This window comes from Neophocaena asiaeorientalis, unplaced genomic scaffold, assembly GCF_003031525.2.
Source record: "Neophocaena asiaeorientalis asiaeorientalis breed wild unplaced genomic scaffold, Neophocaena_asiaeorientalis_V1.1 scaffold342, whole genome shotgun sequence".
In the NCBI taxonomy this organism is placed as follows: domain Eukaryota; kingdom Metazoa; phylum Chordata; class Mammalia; order Artiodactyla; family Phocoenidae; genus Neophocaena; species Neophocaena asiaeorientalis.
Window position 1 is genome coordinate 1,703,886 of NW_020174037.1, and position 23,306 is coordinate 1,727,191.

Sequence of the window (23,306 nt, forward strand, 5' to 3'; positions counted from 1 at the left end):
CCTGCTGAAAGATCAGCTGTAAGCCTTATGGGGATTCCCTTATGTGTTACTTGTTGTTTTTCCCTTGCTGCTTTTAATATTTGTTCTTTGTATTTAATTTTCGATAGTTTGATTGATAGGTTTCTTGGCGTGTTTTTCCTTGGATTTATCCTGTATGGGACTCTCTGTGCTTCCTGGACTTGATAAACTATTTCCTTTCCCACATTAGGGAAGTTATCGACTATAATCTCTTGAGATATTTTCTCTGTCCCTTTCTTTTTCTCTTCTTCTCGTGGGACCCCTATAATTCGAATGTTGTTGCGTTTATTGTTGTCCCAGAGGTCTCTGAGACTGTCCTTAGTTCTTTTCATTCTTTTTTCTTTATTTTGCTCTGCAGTAGTTGTTTCCAGTATTTCATCTTCCAGGTCTCTTATCCGTTCTTCTGCCTCAGTTATTCTGCTATTGATCCCGTCTAGAGAAGTTTTAATTTCATTTATTGTGTTGTTCATCTCTGTTTGTTTGCTCTTTAGTTCTTTTAGATCCTTGTTAAACGTTTCTTGTATTTTCTCCATTCCATTTACAAGATTTTGGATCATCTTTACTGTCATTATTCTGAATTCTTTTTCAGGTAGACTGCCTATTTCCTCTTCATTTGTTAGGTCTGGTGGGTTTTTATCTTGCTCCTTCATCTGCTCTGTGTTTCTCTGTCTTCTCAGTTTGCTTAACTTAAGATTTAATCTGCTGCTCCTGAGGCTGCTGGGAGAGATTTCCCTTACTCTTCTTTTTTCGCACAGCTCCTGGGGTTCAGCTTTCAATTTGGACGTGTCTCTGCGTGTAGGTTGCCTGAGGGCGTCTGTTCTTCACTCAGACAGGACGGGGTTGAAGGAGCAGCTGATTCGGGGGCTCTGGCTCTCTCAGGCGGTGTGCGGGGGGGTTAGTAACGGTGCGGTATGCGGGGTGAACCTGTGGCGGCAGAGGCCAGCAGGATGTTGCACCAGCCTGAGGCCCGCCGTGCGTTCTCCCGGGGAAGTTGTCCCTGGATCCCGGGACCCTGGCAGTGGCGGGCTGCGCAGGCTCCCAGGGCGGGGAAGGTTGTGTGGATAGTGACCTGTGCTTGCGCACAGGCTTTTTGGTGGCTGCAGTAGCAGCCTTAGCATCTCATGCCCGTCTCTGGGGTCCGTGCTGATAGCCGTTGCTCGCGCCCATCCCTGGAGCTCCTTTAAGCGGCGCTCTTAATCCCCTCGCCTCGCGCACCAGAAAACAAAAGATGCAAGAAAAGGTCTCTTGCCTCTTCGGCAGCTCCAGACTTTTTCCCAGACTCCCTCCCCCTCCCGGCTAGCTGTGGCGCACTAGCCCCCTTCAGGCTGTGTTCACGCGGGCAACCCCAGTCCTCTCCCTGGGATCCGACCTCCCAAGCCCAAGCCTCAGCTCCCAGCCCCGACCCGTCCCGGCAGGTGAGTAGACAAACCTCTCAGGCTGGTGAGTGCTGGTCGGCACCGATCCTCTCTGCAGAAATCTCTCCGCTTTGCCCTCCGCAGCCTTGTTGCTGCACTCTCCTCCGTGGCACCGAAGCTCCCCCCTCTGCCACTGGCAGTCTCCACCTGCGAAGGGGCTTCCTAGTGTGTGGAAACCTTTCCTCCTTCACAGCTCCCTCCCACTGGTGCAGGTCTTGTCCCTATTATCTCTTTTTTTTCTTTTTTCTTTTACCCTACCCAGGTATGTGGGAAGTTTCTTGCCTTTTGGGAGGTCTGAGGTCTTCTGCCAGCGTTCAGTAGGTGTTCTGTAGGAGTTGTTCCACATTTAGATATATTTCTGGTGTATTTGTGGGGAGGAAGGTGATCTCCGTGTCTTACTCTTCTGCCATCTGGAAGCGCCTCTCTATTTTTAGTTTTTAAGGCACCTCCATACTGCTTTCCATTGTGGCTGTACCAATTTACATTCCCACCAGCAGTGTAGGACGGTTCCATTTTTGCCACACCCTCTCTAGCATTTATTATTTGTAGACTTTTTGATGATGGCCATTCTGAATGGTGTGAGATGATACCTCCTTGTAGTTTTGATTTGCATTTCTCTGATAATTAGGAATATGGAGCATTTTATCATATGCCTGTTGGCCATCTGTATGTTTCCTTTGGAGAAATTTCTTTGTAGACTTCTGCCCATTTTTTGATTGGTTTGTTTGTTTTTCTGATATTGAGCTGTATGAGGTGTTTATATATTTTGGAGATGAATCCCTTGTTAGTGCCTCATTTGCAAATAGTTTCTCTCAAGTCCTTAGGTTGTTTTTTTGTTTTGTTTATGGTTTCCTTTGCTGCACAAAAGCTTTTACGTTTAACATATACACACTGCTATATATAAAAAAGATAACCATGAAGGACCTACTGTATGGAACAGGGAACTATACTCAATACTTTGTAATACCTGCTAGAGAAAAGAATCTGAAAAAGAATGCACACACACACACACACATATATACACACACACACATATATATAAAAATATGAGAAACTGAATCACTGTGCTGTATACCTGAAGCTAACACGACATAATAAATCAACTATACTTCAATAAAAAACATTGAAAAAAACTCCTGTTTTCCAAATACCTTTTATCACTAAGAAATATTTCATAATAAGATTTTAGCCTTAAAAAGTAAAAAATATCTCTAGTAGAACCCTGAATATTCATTCAGCAGTTCATAAACATTCTTGAACTGTTAAGAAAAGTTAAGGGATAAAGGATTAAAAACCTAATAAAAAATTGAAAGAAATTTATCAACAGACAGTTCACACAACAAAGATATGATGTCCCTTAAACATATGAAAACATGTGATGCTCATTTGGGAATATATTAATGAAAATTACACTCAGATATCATTTCTCATCAGAGTGGCAAAAATTAAAGTCTGGCTGCATATCCTGTATGGAGGGAGAACTGGGCACTTTTTCAGTCTTATCTGGATATTCTGGCATGTGTTTATTTTCAGTTTTTTTCCCAGCTTTTTTTGCATATTGATATGAACTTTATTGGCAGTTTGTCTAACTCCATAATAAAATTTGTTGGTATTTTTATTGAGATTGTATTCAGTTTATAAATTAACTTAGGGTGGCAGTTGTATTACATAGGGACAAAAGCATAGAGTGAGACAGGAGAGAGTACAGAGTCATGAGATTTTCTAATATTTAGGTAGGGGAGATCCAGAATGAGAAATGGGAAAGAAGCTGCTAAAAACCAGGAGATGGTATTAAGAAGGATGGACTGGTCAGTTATGCTGCATGCTGTTGAGAGGTGTATTCAGATAGTATTTTGTTGAATACATGAATGAGGGACAATGGTATTAGGCCCTTTCGGGGGATACAGTTGGACATGTAAACTTTGAATAAGACACAGACTCTGTCTTCAATATGTTATTGTCTAGGCCTTCCCTGGTGGCGCAGTGGTTGGGAGTCCACTGCCGATGCAGGGGACATGGGTTCGTGCCCCGGTCTGGGAGGATCCGCATGCCTTGGAGCGGCTGGGCCCGTGAACCATGGCCACTGAGCCTGCATGTCCGGAGCCTGTGCTCCGCAACGGGAGAGGCCACAACGGTGAGAGGCCCATGTACCGCAAAAAAAAAAAAAAAAAAAAAAAATTATTGTCTAAAAGGAAATATGAGGCATTGTACTTTTAAACTTTATGAGGATATGGACTAAGTTTGTTTTATTCAGTAGTGTATCCCTAGCATTCTGTCTGGTGCATGTAGTAGATTTTTAATATATATTTGTTGACTAACTGATAAATGACTAAAGTGCTCTTTCATAGGTCTCTCTGTATTTAATTCTCTCATACTTATTTATCTAAGACTATACTACCAGATGAACAGTTTATTTAACCAACTTATTGAAGACATGTATAAAAATGAGGATCTGAAGATTTGTTTGACAGTCATTTAGGTTAATAATTATTAATGTCTGAGTGAGTGATATTACCAATGAAGAAAGCATAGAGTAACCAGAAAACCAGGCTGAATATGCCATGTACCAGAAGTTAATTATTGGAGGGCATTGGGGGAGGCTTAATGGAGTAGACACTTCGCAGTTGCCCTGAAAAGGATTGTTTGGATTTAGGCAGATGGAGGCAGGAAGAAGTATGTTCTGGGTGGAGAGAAAGATTAATTATGCAAATTTTGCTTATATAGATACATTGTAATAGTCTTTGAATTATTCATATGAGGTAGAAGTTATGTTCATTCATTATACTTTCATTGCTATGCACTATAGAGGATATAAAAGTACATGAGTACTGTTTGTGCCTTGAGGAACTTATAGTTTAGGTCACATTTTTCTGGGAATATTCTGAAATGATATAACATGAGATATTATAAAAATAATGTGCCAAAGCAATCTTGAGAAAGAAAAACGGAGCTGGAGGAATCAGGCTCCCTGACTTCAGACTATACTACAAAGCTACAGTAATCAAGACAGTATGATACTGGCACAAAAACAGAAATAGAGATCAATGGAACAAGATAGAAAGCCCAGAGATAAACTTGGGCTTAAACCTAAATGTAAGGCCAGACACTATAAAACTCTTAGAGGAAAACATCGGCAGAACACTCAGGTGTTAAAAAAAATGTGGCAGAGCTCAAACAATTTCTTTTCTGGAATTAATTTTTATTTTAGGATATGTTTAAATGTCAGATTAGGGCTTCTACATTCTTTGGTTTACTTCCCTTTTTAAGCAAGAGACTATGAAGTCAAATGCTGTTTAATTTAGGTAATATGCTTTTTCTTTTAATAGTTTGCTGAATAGGGAGACAGTTTTATGTTTTATTTATAGAAGAATAAGGGTTCATTCCATTTGTCACCATTATATTTGTGTCACCTTATTGAATAAACCCTAAGAAGAGGCTGAATTCACAGAAATCCATCCATGGACCTCATAAATCTATCTCAGCAGTAATTTATGATGCCAGCCGTACTCCTTAGCTGAGTGATGAGTCTACTGGGAGTGGAGATTCTATTAAAACTCGACTTGAAAAATACTTAGTATAGTTCATGTTCTCAGGAAGTACTTTAGATCCTGACACTCATCTCTTTTGGATTTTGTAAAAAGACATTGCTGTTTTCCTGACAGTGGACCATTGTTTGACCTGAATTCTTTTGATTTTTGTTGGCCGTCCATGAAGTCAAGCTATGACCAGGATAATTATGCTAATACATCTCATTGTGACTATTTATTCTAAAGAATAATTTAATCTAAAGAAATTCTTCTTAGATATTAACCAGTAATGGTATAAACTTGGAGGTTAACATATTTGGACTCTTCTCACTCTATATTCTCTCCAGGTGATTACATTCTAAGTCATGCCTTTACGTTTTACTTGTATGGTAATGACTTCTAAATCCATATCCCTTACTTAACGTTTCTGGGCAAACCTCCATTACTGCACTTACTCTTTACGGTTTTGTAATTACAGATTTACTTGCCTGTCTCTGGCTAGTCTGTAAGATTTTTGAGGGCAGGGATCACATTCAACATTCTTTTGGCAGCCAGGTGTAACGCACAAGCAGATTATTTTAATCCTGTGGATTTTAGGCTTTGTTAGTCCTGTTCTGTTTCAGATTTGCCCTTCTAGAATGTGACCCTTTTGGGGTCTCACGTTAAGCCCGAGGTGTACCCCTGGGCAGGTCCACCTTGCCTGGCTTTGAACTCCAACCTGTCTTCCCAGAACCAAGCAGTGGGCTACTCAGCTTTGGCCTCCCATCTGTTGTTCTCTGCTAGGTTTTTGAAATCTGTTTCTGTGTTTGCACAGTTCAGCGTTGGTAAACTCCTTCAGCACAGACTACGCATGGACTTGGGGGCTTACTTAATGTGGTTCACTTCTCTTTGAGCTGTTATTGCTCTCAAGTGCTAGATGCTTTGGCCTTCTCAGACTCCAGCCTGTGTCCCTTTAACCCATTTGGGACTTCTGCATTTCATTTCCCTATGCTGTGAATTGACACATGTCCTTAAAAGAAAAAGCCAGGATAAATGTGGAGTTCACTTTGTTCAACTTCCTTTCTTTTAGGGATCATAACCCCACCAGGTTATGTATTACCTGTATTGGTTGTTCTCCAGTGTCTTTTTACTGTTGTTTCATGTATTTGTGTCTTTTATGTTGATTTTGTTGAGATACTGAGTCTGATATAAGCTATTTAGTCATGGCTGGCCTGTAGTTTATGTGCATGCATTAAAAAAAGGTTTATTTGTTATTTTTTTATTTTTTTTTTTATTTTTTTATTTTTTTTTGTGATACGCGGGGCCTCTCACTGTTGTGGCCTCTCCCGTTGCAAAGCACAGGCTCCGGACATGCAGTCTCAGCAGCCATGGTTCACGGGCCCAGCCGCTCCGTGGCATGTGGGATCTTCCCAGACTGGGGCACGAACCGTGTCCCCTGCATCGGCAGGCAGACTCTCAACCACTGCGCCACCAGGGAAGCCCCTATTTGTTTATTTTTATTGTGGTCAAATTGGCATAACAAAATCAGCTGTTTATACAATTCAGTGGTGTTTAGTACATTCACAATGCTGTGTGCATACATTTTAAAATTTAAATAAATTCTAGTACGTTATAGCTTTTGTTCTTTGTCTCATTTTCACCTAACAGTATATTTTAAGAATTTTTCCATATAACTTTATGATTTATTATTTTTAACAATTACACAGTATACATTTCACTTATCCATTCCTCTTGTGATGGACACGCACTTTGTCTCCAACTCCCCACTACCTAGACTATATTGCAGATAATAAGAATTTACTCTTGTTTCCATTGTCCTCAGGAAAGCTGATTATGTAGGGACCTCTTATGAAACTTAATTCCAAAAATATCTAGTTTGATTCATTATCTGAGATCTGCTGGAGGAATTGCATCTTGGAAATTCATGGGCTTTTGGGAACCATTCTAGTCCATAACATTGTCCCAGATTCATTTTGGCACCAGTATAATTTCTTTGAGCAAATCTAAACATCTCTGAACACTATACATTTTGCCAGATAAAAGATTGGTAGCACTCCATTCTATCTCTCAGTGTCTCAGTTGCTTATATATATAAATATATATGGAAAAAATTGGATGGCTAGAGACTTACTGCAGTCCCTCAGACTGGCAGGATTCTACAATTTACTGGAAGTCTGTGACTTTACATAATGATAGACTGCAGTGTATTTAGTGATCAGACTCAAAATCTGAGTGTTCCTAAGTGCTTAACCACTTATTAGCTCTGTGACTTTGAGCAAGTTACTTAACCTGTCAGAACCTCAGTTCCCCATCTCTATGATGAGAGTAATAATAGAGTAGTGTTTGGATGACATTTAAAGAGAATAAGGTAATACAAAACACTTATCACAGTTCTGGCACATGTTAAGTGCGTAGTATTAATAGGTATTCTTGGTCATTTGGTGTAGACTGTAAATGATATTTTATCTTCTTATTTCCTTTCAATACTAAATGTATTTCTTTGCTTATGCTGCTCATTTGGCACTCAAAAATGTGGTAATTTGTATTATTGTTAATGAGTTATGTTCTTTTCCATTAATTAAGTGTAAACTTATAGACAACAGATTTTTTTCCAGAACCTAACTTAATTTGCTTCTGCTGAAGATTAAGTTAAGAATGCATATTGAACACAGTGAGAAGTCCAACAAAGAAAATAGGAAATATAAGAAAGTACTAGATAGAAGTCACAGAGCTGAAGAATATAATAACTGAACTAAAAAATTTACTAGGGGGGTTCAACAGCAGACTAGAAGCAGCAAAAAGGATCAGTGAACTTGAAGACCAGGCAGTGGAACTCACCCAATCAGAGCTGCAAAAAGGAAAAAGAATGAAAGAAAGTGAAGATAGCTTAAGGAACTTATGGGACAACATCAGGAGGACTGACAGTCACATAACAGGGCTCCCAGAAGGAAAGAAGAGAGAGAAAGGGGCAGAAAAATTACTTGAAGAAAGAATGGCTGAAAACTTCCCTAATCTGGGGGAAGGAAACAAACATGCAGATCCAGGAAGCCCAGAGAGTTCCACATACAGGGACCCCCAAAGAGGTCCCACCAAGACACATTATAGTTAAAATGTCAAAAGTTTAAGACAAAGAGAGATTCTTAAAAGTAGCAATGGAAAAACAGTGTGTTATGTATAAAGGAACCCCCATAAGACTATGAGCAGATACTTCCAGTAGAAACTTTGCAGGCCAGAATGGAGTGGCATGATATATGCAAAGCACTGAAGGAAAAAAACTCCCAACCTAAGTTACTCCACCCGGCAGTTACATCCAGAATTAGAGGAGAGATAAAGAATTTTTCCAGACAAGCAAAAGCTAGAGCTTATCACCACTAAATTGACCTTACACAAAATGTTAAAGGGACTTCTTTAGGCTGAAAGGAAAGGATGCTAATTAGTAACAAGAAAACATATGAAAATATAAATCTCACTGGTAAGGGTTAATATATAGTAAAGGTAGTGGATTAATCACTTATAAAGTTAGTATGAATGGTAAAAGACAAAAGTAGTAAAAACTGTAACTACAATAATTAAGGGATACACACAAGATAAAAAGATGTAAAATGTAACATCAAAAACAAAAAAACATTGAGGGGGAGAGTAAAAATGTAGAACATTAAAATGCATTTATACTTAAGTTATTGTCAACTTAAAATAGACTGTCACTAACATAAGTTGTTATATGAAAATATGATAACTACAGAGCAAAAACCTGTTGTATATACACAAAAGATAACAAGAAAGTAATCTAAGCATTGCACTAGAGAAAGTCATCAAGCCATAATGGAAGTGAGCAAGGGAAGAAGAAAGGACCAGAGAGGAACTACAAAACAGCCAGAAAACAATTAACAAAATGAAAATAAGTGCATACTTACTAATTACTTTAAATGTAAATTGACTGAATTCTCTATTCAGAAGAGTAGCTGAATGGATAAAAAAAAAATAAAACCCATCTATATGCTGCCTGCAAGAGACTCACTGCAGATGTGAAGAGAGAAATAGACTGAAAATGAAGGGATGGAAAAATATATTCCATGCAAATGGAAGCCCAAAGAAAGTTGGGATAGCTATACTTATATCAAACAAAACAGACTTTAAAACAAAGACTAATTAGAAGGGCGTTACATAATGATAAAGCGGTAATTTCTAATAAGAGGATATATGACATTTGCAAATATTTATGTACCAACATACATATATAAAGCAAATATTAACAGACATAAAGAGAGAAATGGAGAGCAAAACAATAACAGTAGGGGACTTATTGAAGTCCCCTCACTTACAACAATGGATAGATCACTAGACAGAGAATCAAGAAGGAAACATTGCCCCAAAGGACATATCAGACTAGATAGACTTAACTAAAGATATAGACAGGACATTCCATCCAAAAGCAACAGAATACATATTCTTCTCAAGCACACATGGAATATTCTCCAGGATTCATCATATGTTAGGTCATAAAACAAGTCTTAATAAATTTAAGAAGATGAAAATCGTATCAAGAATCTTTTCCAGCTAGAATAGTATGAAACTGGAAATTGTTTACTAGGAAGAAAACTGGAAAAATCACAAACATGTGGGAATTAAACATAATGCTATAGAACAACCAGTGGGTCAGTGAAGAAATAACAGAGAAATCAAAAAATACCTTGAGACAAAAATGGAAATACAACATTCCAATCTTATGGGATGCAGCAAACGTAGTTTTAAGAGGGAAGTTCATAGCAATAAATGCCTACGTCAAGAAATGAGAAAAATCTCAAATAACTTAACTTTATACCTTAAAGAACTAGAAAAAGAACAAATGAAGCCCAAAGTTAATGGAAGGAAGGAAATAACATAGAGCAGAAATAAATGAAATACAGACTAAAAGGACAATAGAAAAGACCAAACTAAGAGTTGGTTCTTTGAAAAGATAAACAAAATTAACAAACCTTCAGTTAGACTCACCAAGAAAGAAAACAAGAGAACTCAGGTGGATAAAATCAGAAATGAAAGAAGAGACGTTACAACTGATACCACGAAAATACAAGGGATTGAGACTGTTATGAACACTTATATGCCAACAATGTGGACAACCTAGAAGAAATGGACATACTTCTAGAAACATACAACCTGTCAAGACTGAATCACAAAGAAATAGAAAATCTGAACAGACCAGTTACCAGTAAGGAGATTGTATCAGTGATCAGAAACCTCCCAACAAATAAAAATCCAGGACCAGACAGTTTTGCTGGTGAATTCTACCAAACATTACAAGAATTAATACCAATCCTTCTCAAACTCTTTCAAAAATAAAAGATGAGGGAATGCTTCCAAACTCATTTTACAAGGCCAACATTACCATGAAACCAAAACCAGACAAGGATGCCACACAAGAAAAGAAAATTATAGGGCAATATCCCTGATGGGCATAGATGCAAAAACCCCCAACAAAATATTAGCAAACTAAATTCAACAATACATTAAAAAGATTATACATCGTGATCAAGTGGGATTGATTCCAGGGATGCAAGGATGGTTCATCATCTGCAAATCAATCAGTGTCATATATCACATTAACAAAATGAAGGATAAAAATCATAATCTCAATAGATGCAGAAAAAGCATTTGACGGAATTCAGCATCCATTTACAATAAAAACTCTTAACAAAGTGGGTGTAGAGGGAGTGTACCTCAACATAATAGAGGCTATATATGACAAGCCCACAGCTAACATCAAAAGCAGGGCATTATGCCTGGTGAAAAAAATGAGACAAAGACAAATACAGTATGATCTCATTTATGTGTGGAATCTAAAATTTTAAAAAACGCAAGCTCATAGATACAGAGAACAGATTAGTGGTTGCCAGAAGTGGATTGGGGGGGTGGTGACGAGGCTTGGTGAAATGGGTTGAAAGGAGTCAAAAAGTTCAAACTTCTAGTTATAAACAAATAAGTCATCAGTGTGTAATGTATAGCATGGTAACTATTGTAATACTGTATTGCATATTTGAAAGTTGCTAAGAGAGTAGATCTTAAAAATTCTCGTCACATAAAAAAATTTTTGTGTGCTGTGTATGGTGATGGATGTTAACTAGACTTATTGTGGTGGTTATTTCATAATATATGCAGATACCGAATCATTTTGTACACCTGAAACTAGTATAATGTTATATGTCAATTATACCTCAATAAAAAAAAAAGCGTTTTGAATATTTTCTTCTTTTTCACTTTCCCCTCTCATTTTTAGGAAACAGAAAACATTTGTATTTAAATTCAAAATTGAACTTTTTTTTTCAGATAACCATGATGCTTACAGAGACTGCTGTTATGCCTTTTGCTTTTTTTGAGGATACATTGTGTTGGATGCTGTTTGGCTGGCAGCAGCTGTTTTCATCATGTGAAAAGAGAAGTGAAACAAACTCGTCTCTCAGTGGTACTGGTTCATCGACCTCAAAACCTATAGCTGATGCTTCAGATAAAGTTCATAAGAAGCATACTAAGAAGACTAAGTAAATTTACTTGATGAACTTCAGAAGGCAAAAAATTTTCTTTGTCTTACCTACCTGTCAGATTGTCATAAATATTTCTATGTAAATGATGTAAAATAAAGATTATATATAAGGATTGGAGGTGACAAAAAGAAAGAACTTCTTTCTGTTTCAGGGAGACTCTCCCTTTCTGGATTGTAATTTCCTGAGTGTTATGAGTGTATCATGTGAAATGGTTTTTCTAAGTTATATATAAAAGATTCTACTGTGATTTTAAAAATAGTTTTATATTGATAAAAGCCTAGTGTTTTTGAATGTTAGAAAAAGTAAACCTACTGTTATTGCAAAATAACAAAAATTAAAGTTTTATTGTTTAATCTAGATATTTTCATACATGTTTTTTATTTGAATCTATTTGAGCTTTAGTTTAGCAAAATTAAACTTTTATTAAACATTACCATTATAATTCTTAGATATGAAAAACAATTCCTGTTTAATTTTGAGTACTAAGAAAAGTAAACTTTACCTAAATCACTTTATATTATGAATGAAAATAAATTATTAGCTTATATTTCAGAAATAAACATTGTATATTTTGCCCACATTAAATGGAAATATCTGAAATTTTATTTAATTTTTTTTAGTAGTATTTTTCAGTGAGAGCAGAGTATTATTAGTCTTAATCTTAAGTGTGTTTCATGCCCTGGTTTAAACTATTTCTTTTTTCTCAAAAGAAAATCAGGGGTATAGTTTTTAATAAGTTACTAAGTCCATGTTTTGCTTTGCAAGTTTTGAGGAGCTTATTTTTTTCTCTCTCCTTAAAACACATTTGTTTTAACTGTAGGAGAAATTATTCTTCTCAGCATTTCATATATTCTTAAGTATTATTTCAATTTAAAAATTTCACCTTTGTCTTCTTTTTAATGGGTACTTTTCAGTTTTCTGGTTGAATGTCTCTTACTAGTTTACATAGGTTATATTTTAATGTACATGTACATATATTTTTAGTTTTATTTTAAATTAAAACTAGTTACCCTTATGTAAAAATGCTCAGCTCTAATGAGAATTGTCTTTGGGCATTTGATAACAACCACGTAATTAAGAAGAAACAAACTAAAATCTTGTATGGTAGTAGTCTATTTGAATGAAGAATGAGGAAGTGAAATTTGATACCTTATTGGCAAAAATAATTAAAAGAAGAAGAAAAGGTACTAAATCATGTTAGATTTTCTTATTTTATTTTGTAGTTTAAAAGCCCAGTTATAATTTTGAAACTTTATGACTGACATGATTTCTTCTACTGAGACCATGAGCCTGCAAAAAGTTAGTATGTATCAGGCATCTTTGGATGGTATAGAACTACTCAAATCATATTCAAGTTAGAAGTCTTGATTTTTAAAAATTTTAACAAATATAAACACCAGCAGGGATTATACTTTTGTTAAAAAAAATTTTGGGGTGGGGAGGACCTTTGATAGCCTTGGGATGCTAAGAAGTTTATTTTTAATATTCTGACAGAAGGCATTAAATATTTAAGAGTTCTGTATTGCATTTGACACTCTTGTAGTTAAAAACTTTTCACAGTTAACATGTTGCTAATTACTGACTTAGTTTTGAAGTTTGGGTTTAACTGTAGTTGAAATGTTAGGAATCTTATTTTACACTTGTATTAAAGACAGATTTATTAAACTAAATTATTTAGCACCAATGGAATATTTTATCATTTTTATGTTTTTTCTGTTTTTCTTGATTTAGGAGTTTATAACTCCTTTGGCCTTTCGACTGATATATGGTATATATTCAGTGATTACTGTCCGAATGAGATGTACGACCTTTATGGAACAAACTTTTATTAATCTGTGCAAGTATCCTGTAACCTTTAATTCAAGGTTTTTAGGAAAAAGCTGTACTGGAGGACATGGCTTAGGTTTGAAACCTCCCACCCTTAATATATTCATGCTGCCTGCAGAGACTTGACTGGATTTGCGAAGCAGATTGTTAGACTCCTTACCCAACAGTGTAGCATGAATGAAGCCTGTGGGCCTGCTTCACACAGTCATAGGTGGCCCTGAGAAAGTCAAGATCTGGTAGGTCTCGTTAAATACTAGAGAATGGACTTGATACAGGGAGGGGGAAGGGTGAGCTGTGACAAAGCGAGAGAGGCATACACTACCAAACGTAAGGTAGATAGCTAGTGGGAAGCAGCCACATAGCACAGGGAGATCAGCTCCGTGCTTTGTGACCACCTAGAGGGGTGGGATAGGGAGGGTGGGAGGGAGGGAGACGCAAGAAGGAAGCGATATGGGAACATATGTATACGTATAACTGATTCACTTTGTTATAAAGCAGAAGCTAACACACCATTGTAAAGCAATTGTACTCCAATAAAGATGTAAAAAAAATAAATAAAAGGAGACAAGAAGGTGGCAAGAACATGGACTGGCTACCTCAGTGATCTCACCCTCAAGTAAAATATGGCCAGATTAATATCAAACTCTGATTTATCAGATTAGTCACACTTCCTTGCTGAGTGTGCAAGGGCTGGAGAGGGACCAGAGAATGTAGAGTGAGTGGATTTCAGTGGAAATTCCAGGTTTCTTGTAGGCAGAGACCAAAAAGTGGAGACAATAGGGGAGACGTTCCTTCTGTAGTGTATTTTTTGGTCTTATTCCTGTAAGGCCTACATCATTCCATTAAAATCTGCCTCAGATCACAAGTTGATTGCAATTGAGTGATATGTTAGAAATGGAATAACATATACAAGAATACCCTCTTTCCCCCACTGCTTTCTTGGTGTTTACATTTTACTGGTGGTGAGACATACAATAAGCAAACAGATGTGTTCTTGTGGTAGTACTACAGGTTATGCATATATATTAAGCAGGACACAAGGATAGAAAGTGAGAATTGGGGGTACTTGTTAATTAGCAGTTAGAAAAGGCCTTTCTGTTAAAATTGTATTTTACCAGAGACCTGAAGGAAGTGGGTGGGGCAGGCCGGGCAGACATCTGTGTTAAGTGCAAGGGTCATTCTGTTTCTTCATATACTTGACTTAGATTATGTACTTTTTTCCAAAAGTTACTTAATTTATTTTTCTTATTTAGTACAGTTTCACACTTGTAGTTTTTAACAGTCATATTTCTTTGATAGAATTTATTGTTTCCACAGTTTGTTCTTTTTTTAAGGTAAAATTCACATACAATGAAATGCATAAGTTGTAAGTGTATATTTAAAGAGTTGGCAAATACATACAACTGTACAGCCTAAAATCCTGTCAAGAGATAGAAGGTTGCCAGTGCCTCAGGAAGTTCCTTTCTAGTTAATTCACACCCTCCCCCGCAACTGAATAGAAATAAAATCATGCAGTATATTCTCTTCGGTGTAAGACTTCTTTCAAATGACATAATGTTTTTGAAATTTATCTTGTATTTATCATGAGTTCATTCCTTTTTAATTCCTTGGTAGCATTGTACTATATGAATATGTTGCAGTGTGTTTATCCTATTGATGGACATCAGGGCTGTTTCTAGTTTGGGATATTGTGAATAAGCTACTATGATCATTTTTGTACAGTTCTTTTGGGGAACATGTTTTTTTATTTCTCTTGAGCAAATACCTAGCAGTAGAATTATGTTTAGTTGTAAAAAAACCACTAGACCTCTTTTCCAAAGTGGTTGTACCATTTTATACTTCACAACAATGTATGAGAGTTCCAGTTGCTCTACATTCTTATCAAGGATTATTGTTGTCAAACATTTTAATTTTGTCCATTTCCAATGGGTGGTTTGTAGTTTTTAAGGTTTTAATTTGCATTTCCCTAATGATTAGTGGTGTAGAGCACTTTTTTGAGTGTGTTCTTATTGGCCATTTGTGTATCTCCCTCAGTAAAGTGTCTCTTCAGACCATTGCCCATATTATATTGGATTTGTCTTTTTATTATTAAGTAGTAGTAGTTCTTCATGTATCTTGGATATCCATTCTTTGTTAAATAGGTGTTTTGTACATATTTTCTTTCTGGGCTGTGGAATACCTCTTCATTTTTATAATGATGTCGTTTAATGAACACACATTTTTAATTTCAAAGAAGTCTAATTTCCCAGGATTTTATTTTACAATTATTGTTTTCTGTGTCTTAAGAACCTTTTTCCTACCTGCAAGTCATAAATATATTTGCCCATCAAGGAACCCCAAATAATACAGGAGTGCCTAGTTTTATTCTGAGAAACACTTAAAAGAGAAACACCTTATGCTACTATGTAATGATTATGTTACTCAGCAAGTCGCTCAGGCCTAATTTTTTGTTCTGCTTCTCAAAAAATCACTGCACATCTTATATATGTGGTCACTTTTTCTGTGCTTGTGCTAAAGGTAATACATTATAGGAATTGAAGACTTTTTTTTCTGTATGTCTATTTAGGGAGTTTCTGTATGTAGGCTTGTCCTTGGTTTATCACAACTCTGGTGTTTAAAAGAGATGGTGAATAAGAATGTGACAACAAAATATATTTAGAACGAAATAAAATATCTTCTAAGCTCAGTCTAGGTGTGGGATTGGTTGGGAAGGTAGTGGTCCATATTGAAATATATAATCCAAGTGCATCTTTGTGGTGACAAAATGTGGACCAGTGATCGGGTATGAAAATGAGTACAGCTTAATTTACATGGCTGACTATCTGATATTCCATGACAATACAAAGTGGCACACTGAATTGAAGTTGAAAACTATTGCGTTCTTCCTACATTTGATAAAGAGAATTAAGATTTAATTGGGATAAAAAAAATAAGCAATTTGTATGGTGGGATTATGGTTTGCTATGGGGAAGAGGAAATGGGGGAGACTCCTGCCAGACAAAGTAACTTCAGATGTATTTTTACCCCTGTAGAGTTGTATTAGTAAAGAGAATAAAGTTGATAATGAATATTTGTATTTTTATAAATATTTTATGTAATGTAAAGTTTGACTTAAAAATTCAGTCTAATCTCAGTAAAAGTAGACTGTAGACTGAAACCTTGAGAATAATATGAAGTGAAAGGAATAGGGTACAGTGGCTGCTAAGCAGCGTTGTTATATTGACATCTTAATGAGATGTGAGAAGAAGTACATAATACCTTGATTAAATTTGCAAAGGACATTCGGTATAATGAAAGCCTGTGTAAGTGACAGGAAAAATTCAAAGGACTAATGGTATGCTTGGAAAATGATTCAACTTATTCAGTTAAAAAATGTTGAATTATACAGCTGGGGAGAATTATATAAGGCCCAAACCTAAGGAAAAATGCATGCATTTTGTAAAAATATGAATAACAAAAATTAATGAAACATTAGCATGTTATAGTCTTTATTTTGAGCAGCTGATGTTTTGGGGGTTATATTACTGAGGAAAGAGCAATTCACCCCAATGTTAGAGGACACATTGCTGTCTTTGCCATGACCTTAAAGGACTGTTTTGAAAATAAGATAATGTATATGAAAATGTGTTTGAAACATTATTTTACAGAGAAGAGTCTAGTTAATTTACAGATAAAACCAGAGATCTGCAGTTTGGAGTGAAGAATAATGTGCCCTAGTCATTTTTTATGTATAATATTTAAATACCACAAGCCAGTAAGACAGGAAGTTCAGAAGTCTACTCTCCTCATTACACTGTTACTGTGTTTTATTTTATTGTTATGCTGTGGTGATATAATGGTATTATTATGGAGGAGCTGAGTCACTCTGTATGGCATTCTGACTCATGCACTTAAGTGATTGTATCATTGCTATCACCGCACTACTATGCCGATGATCGCATTCACCTTCTGTGTCTGATCTTTCATGTTCTCAGCTGAATACAAGTTTTCAGAAGCTCACATTATATTTCCCTCTGATTGAGAGTATGTATTATGATAAGTTTTGTGGTAATTAAATCCATTTGAACACCATCTTTTAAAACCCTTCTCTCTCCCTCTAAAGTGGTTATGTGTTCAAGAGGCTTCAGGTTTGGTCCTGCCTCCTTATCTTGAGCAATGCGTTGCTCTTTGTAAAGGAGACTTGAAGCCAAAACTGTCCAGAATCTTTCATTTCCAATCCCTGTCCAAACCAAATCCATGGGATTCTAGACCAGCCCAGGGCAGTGGCAATGGCACAAGTTGAGTTGATAGTCGCACCTCGGAGGTGGCCATGATCTGAGTGAACAGGTGGTAGGTTGGGGCAAAACGCTGGGGCAACAGGAATAAGGCTGAGTATTTCCTTGGAAGATGAGACTCCTCAAAAAAGTCTCCAGGGGGAACAAGTGCTTTTTGTGCTGGCACAGTTACCCCCAAGAATCAGGTCTGAAGTAAGGTGGCAAAGGCCAAATCTTTAGCTGCCAGCAAGACTGCTAATGTGAAGTTCTTTCACGGCAGTTGTTTAGAGAGGGACAATCATCCTGTTTCATATGCCACTGAGGTGTTTTAATTTCTAACAGACCTCTTAGCAATCGATTCTCTTTGTTTCACTTAATACCACCTTGTAGCACGCAAACCTGGAACCCCTTATTCCTGCTTCCTTCTTGGTGACTGACTACCTCCACAAGAGCTCGTATTTAATGTCATTCAAAATACTGGTAGTTTTGCTAAGCCTCTATCCAAGGACAGGAGCCCACTGAAGGGATTCCTTGCAGAAAGAGGAAGATTTGCTTCAAGGTGACTTTTAGTCCTTGACTGTATCAAAATGCAGCTGACGCCCACTGTAGAAGAGAAATGAAAACACACATTTAAACTCTGACTGGATACTTCCCTCAGAAGGAGCTCCATTACCTAAAGGAGACAGAAGTTCAGTCAGGGATGAAAGCGAGCTAGCAAGGCAAGTAACCTTTGTTAGAAACTAATATTTCTTGAAAATAACCTCAGGTTTGCATTTAAATTTTTTAATTGATATATACCATTTAGAAAAGTGCACAAATGATGTGTTTGTCTTGTTAAATGATCACAAAGAGAACATAGCCATGCAACCACAACCCAGCTCAAGAAATGAAACATTAGCATTTTTCCTTTTCTAATCACTATTCTTCCCTTCTCAAAGGTAACCAATATCCTGACTTCTAATACTAGTTGTTGGTTTTGACTGTTTTTGAATTTTATATAATTGGAATTAGACTGTTTATCCTGGTGTCTGGCTTATTTTGTACATATTATGTTTGTGAGATTCATCCAAGGTACTTTGTATAACTTATAATTCACTCATTTTCATTGCCAATATTGCATTGTATGACTATATATACTCAATTTGTGTAACCAATCCATTGTGTTGATAGAAATTTAGATTGTTCTTAGTTTGAGGCTATGAAAATATTCTTTTGCATGTCTTGGTGCCCAGGTACAGATATTTTTGTTCCTTACATTCTTAGGAGTTAAAGTGCTGGGTCATGGGTATGAACACATTCACCTTTTGTAGATCCAAAAAGTTTTCCAGGATAGTTGGCTTAATTTGCACTCCCACCAGCAGTGTGTGAGAGTTTCAGTTCCCCCACTTCCTTACCAATGTGAGGTATTCTCTATCTTTTAAATTTAACAATTCTGGTGAGGGTATAATAGTATCTTGTGTTTTAAAATTTGTTTTTCCCTGATAACTAATGAAGTTGAACACTTTTTGAATAAGCTTATTGGCCATTTGGATATACTCTTTTGCAAAGTGTCTGTTCCAGTTTCTTGCCCATTTTTTTCTGTTGGGTTGTCTGTCCTTGTGTTTGGGTATAGGGTCGTGTGTATGTGCTTGTGTGTGTGTGTGTAAATGGGTACTTTGGATATGAACTCCTTGGCGGTTCCTTGGATTGCAAATATGTTCTTCCACTCTGTCAGCTTGCATTTTTACTCTCTTAATAGTTTAGTACCACGAACATAAATTATGAATTTTAATGTAGTCCAATTTAACAATGTTCCCTTTATGATTGATTAATGCCTTTTTTATCTTATTTAAGAAACCTTTCCCTATCCCAAGGTCATAAAGATATTTTCCTATATTCTAGAAGCTGTATTTAGCTTATTCTAAGATCTGTATTCCACCTGAAAATTTATTTTTTTGTATGATGTGAGCAAGGGGTCAATTTTTCTTTTTTTTTTCTTTTTTCTTTTTCTCTATGGATATCAAGTTGGTCCACCATCATTTATTGAAAAGTGCCACTTTGTCATAAATCAGAGATCCATATGTGCATTAAAATGCTTTGGACCCTGTTTGTTATATTATTCTATCTGCATATGTGCTATACATGCATTGGCTTAACTACAGTAGCTGTATAAATCTTAATATCCAGTAGAGTAAATCCTTCCACTTTGATCTTTTTTCACAGTTTTCTTGTCTATCCTTGGCCCCATTTGCTTCCATATAAATTTTGGCATTATCTTGTCAATTTCTACAAAAATAACTAGCTGGAGTCTTTATTGAAATTTTAAAAATTAGGATTTAAACAAATTTATTGAGGTTTAAATTTTACTTTCACCTATTCCTTCTTGAATGCTCTTCCTTTCTTTATATGGATTGAGTTTCTGACCTGTATTATTTCCTTCTCCCTAGAGAAGTTATCTTAACATTTCTTGCAAGGCAGATCTACTGACAACAAATTTCCTCAATTTTTGTTTATCTGAGAAATTATTTTCCTTTACTTCTGAAGGAAATTTTTCAGGGTACAGAAGTCCAGGTTGGTGTTTTGGTTTTTTTTCCTCTCTCAACATTTAGATATTTCACTCCATCTCTCTTGCATACATGGTTTCTAAGAAGTCAGATGTATTTCTTATCTTTATTCCTCTATAGTTACGGTGTTTTTTCCCACTGGCCTCTTTGAGGATTCTTTCTTTATCTTTGATTGTCTTTATTTTGAAAATGATAGGCCTAACTCTGCAGATTTTTTTGTTTGTTTGTTTTTCCTGCATTTAACTGGTATTCTCTGAGCTTCCTGAGTCTATGGTTTGGTGTCTGACATTAAGCTGGGTAAATTCTCAGTAATTATTACTTCAAGTATTTCTTCTGTCCCTTTTTCTCTTTCTTCTCCTTCTGGTATTCCCATTACATGTGTGTTATAGCTTTTGTTGTTTTCCCACAGTCCTTGGATATTCTGATCCTTTTTTTCAGTCTTTATTCTCTTTGCTTTTTGGTGTTTGAGGATTCTATTGATATATCCACTAACTCAGAGATTCCTTCCTCAGCCATGCCCAGTCTTCTAAATAGGCTCTTCAAAGGCAGTCTTCATTTCTGTTATAATGTTTTTGATCTGTAGCATTTTTTGTTGTTCTTTCTTAGGATTTTTATATCTCTGCTTACATTGCTTGCCCGTCAGTTCTGGCATTTTGTCAACTTTATTCATTATAGCCCTTAGTATGTTAATCATAGTTATTTTAAATTCCCAGTCTAATAATTCCTGCATCCCTTCCATGTCTCGTTTTTATGCTGGCTCTGTTTCTTCAGATTGTATTTTTTGACTTTTGGTATGCCTTCTAATTTTTTCTTGAGAGCCAGACATCATGTATTGAGTAAAAGGAACTGCTGTAAATTGGCTTTTAGGAATGTGGTGGTGAGGCGGGGGGGAAGCATTTTGTAGATTTATGATTAGGTCTCAGTCTTTTAGTGAGCCTGTGCCTCAGGACTGTGAACTTCATAAGTGTTTCTCAGTTTGATAGGATGGCTAGAGGGGGCTGAAATTGGGTATTTCCCTTCCCCAGGTCAGTTAGTCTCTGATGATACCCTATAAGTTTAGGCTCTGGTTATGTCCCTCTTAGGGCAGATCTTGTTAAGGAAAGAGTGTTCTTATTTCAAAATGGTTCCTCCCCCCACCCTCCCAGCCCCTTGCTGTAAGCCCAAGGGGATTTTTCTCCAATATTTACTATGGGAACCTAATCGAGGTTCTGCAGGTTAAGTCTCACAATATTGTGGGGGACAACTTATGACTAGGTCCCTCTGCAGTTTTTAACTCTCAGGGTTGTCTGCACTTCAGCCTTCGGCAATTCATCAGTTACGGTTCAGGATTTCCCAACTGGCACTGGTTTAATTGGTGTTTTCCTCTGGTGAGTCTCTGCTCCTGTATACTGCAAGTCCCTCCATTCGCCTGTTCGTCTCTGCATTCTTGGGGGCAGTGGTTTACTCTGTGCCTTCCCTTCTCATGGATCCAAGAAGAGTTTTTGATTTTTCAGTCTATTCACCTTTTTACTTGTTGTTAGGACAGAGTGGTGACTTTCAAGCTCCATACATGTGGAACTGGAAATTGGAATTCCCTCATTTTTAAAAATTATGGCAAAGTACACAAAACAATATTTACCATCTTAGTCATTTTTTTTTTTTTTTTTTTTGGGTATGAGTCATTTTTAATTGTACAGTTCAGTGGTATTAAATACATTAATAATGTGCAATTATCACCACCATCCATCTTCATAACTTGTAAAACTCAAATTCTATACCCGTTAAACAGTAACTCCCTATTCCCCTCTTTCCTAGCCCCTGGACGCCATGACTCTACTTTCTGTCTCTATGATTTTGATTACTCTAAGTACCTTATATAAATGGAATCATACAGTATTTGTCTTTTTGTGACTGGCTTCTTTCACTTAGCGTAATGTCCTCAACGTTCATCTATGTTGAAGCACATGTCAGAATTTCCTGTCTTTCTAAGGCTGAATAATATTCCATTGTGTGTATATACCACAGTTTGCTTATCCGTTCATCTCTCAGTGGGTACTTGGGTTTCTTCCACATCTTAGCTATTGTGAAGAGTGCTGCTATGAACATGGATGCACAAATTATCTCTTTGAGATCCTGCTGTCAGTTCTTTTGGGTATATACCCAGAAGTGGAATTTCTGGGTCATATGGTAATTCTATTTTTAATTTTTTGAGGATCTGCTGTAATGTTTTCCACACTGCCTGTACCACCTTACACTCCCAACAATGGTCCATAAGTGTTCCAATTTCTTCACACCCTCATCAACAGATTATTTATTTATTTTTTTGATAGTAGCCATCCTAATCAGTGTGATGTAGCATCTCATTGTAGTTTTGTTTTTTGTTTGGTTTTTTTTGCGGTACGTGGGCCTCTCACTGTTGTGGCCTCTCCCGTTGTGGAGCACAGGCTCTGGACGCACAGGCTCCGGACGCGCAGGCTCAGCGGCCATGGCTCACGGGCCCGGCCGCTCCACGGCATGTGGGATCTTCCCGGACCGGGGCACAAACCGGTGTCCCCTGCATCGGCAGGCAGACTCTCAACCACTGCGCCACTAGGGAACCCCTCATTGTGGTTTTGATTTGCATTTCCCAAATGATTAGTGATGTTGAGCATCTTTTTCCTGAGCTTCTTGGCCATTTGTATGTCGTCTTTGCAGAAATATTTATTCAAGGCATTTGTTCATGTTTTAATTTGGTGGTTCTTTTTTTTTTTTCTATCATTGAGTTTTTAGGAGTTCTCTATATATTCGGTGTATTAATCCTTTATCAGATATATGACTTGCAAGTATTTTATCACATTCTGTGGGTTGCCTTTTTACTCTGTTCATATTTTGATGCACACATTTAAAAAATATCATGAAGTCCAGTTTGTTTATTTTTTCTTTTGTTACCTTTGCCTTTGGTGTCCTATTAAAGAAATAATTGCCAAATTCAATGTCATGAAGTTTTTGCCCTATGTTTTCTTTTAAGAATTTTATAGTTTTAGGTGTTACATTTAGGCCTTGGATCCACTTTGAGTTAATATTTGTATATAGGGTTAGGAGGCTCCAGCTTTTTTCTATTGCATGTGGCCATTCAGTTTTCCCAGAACCGTTTGTTGGGAAGACTGTTCCTTCACCATTGAATGGTCTTGGCACCCTTGTCAAAAATCATTTGACCATATATGTA

The 23,306-nt window shown here is 36.7% G+C and overlaps 1 protein-coding gene across 2 annotated transcripts in view; it reads left to right on the top strand.

The window, feature by feature from the left end:
* The window catches only part of TMEM38B (transmembrane protein 38B), a 152,631-nt gene that overhangs the window by 54,329 nt on the left and 74,996 nt on the right, over positions 1–23,306 (top strand). The window contains exon 6 of one of the 2 annotated variants that reach the window (XM_024753675.1): positions 11,285–12,051. The exons of the other annotated variant lie outside the window; for it this stretch is intronic. Within the exon in view, the coding sequence (XP_024609443.1) occupies positions 11,285–11,500 (216 nt within the window). The 3' untranslated portion in view covers positions 11,501–12,051. Of the gene's footprint in view, positions 1–11,284; positions 12,052–23,306 lie in introns of those variants that run through there. 2 annotated transcript variants of the gene reach the window in all.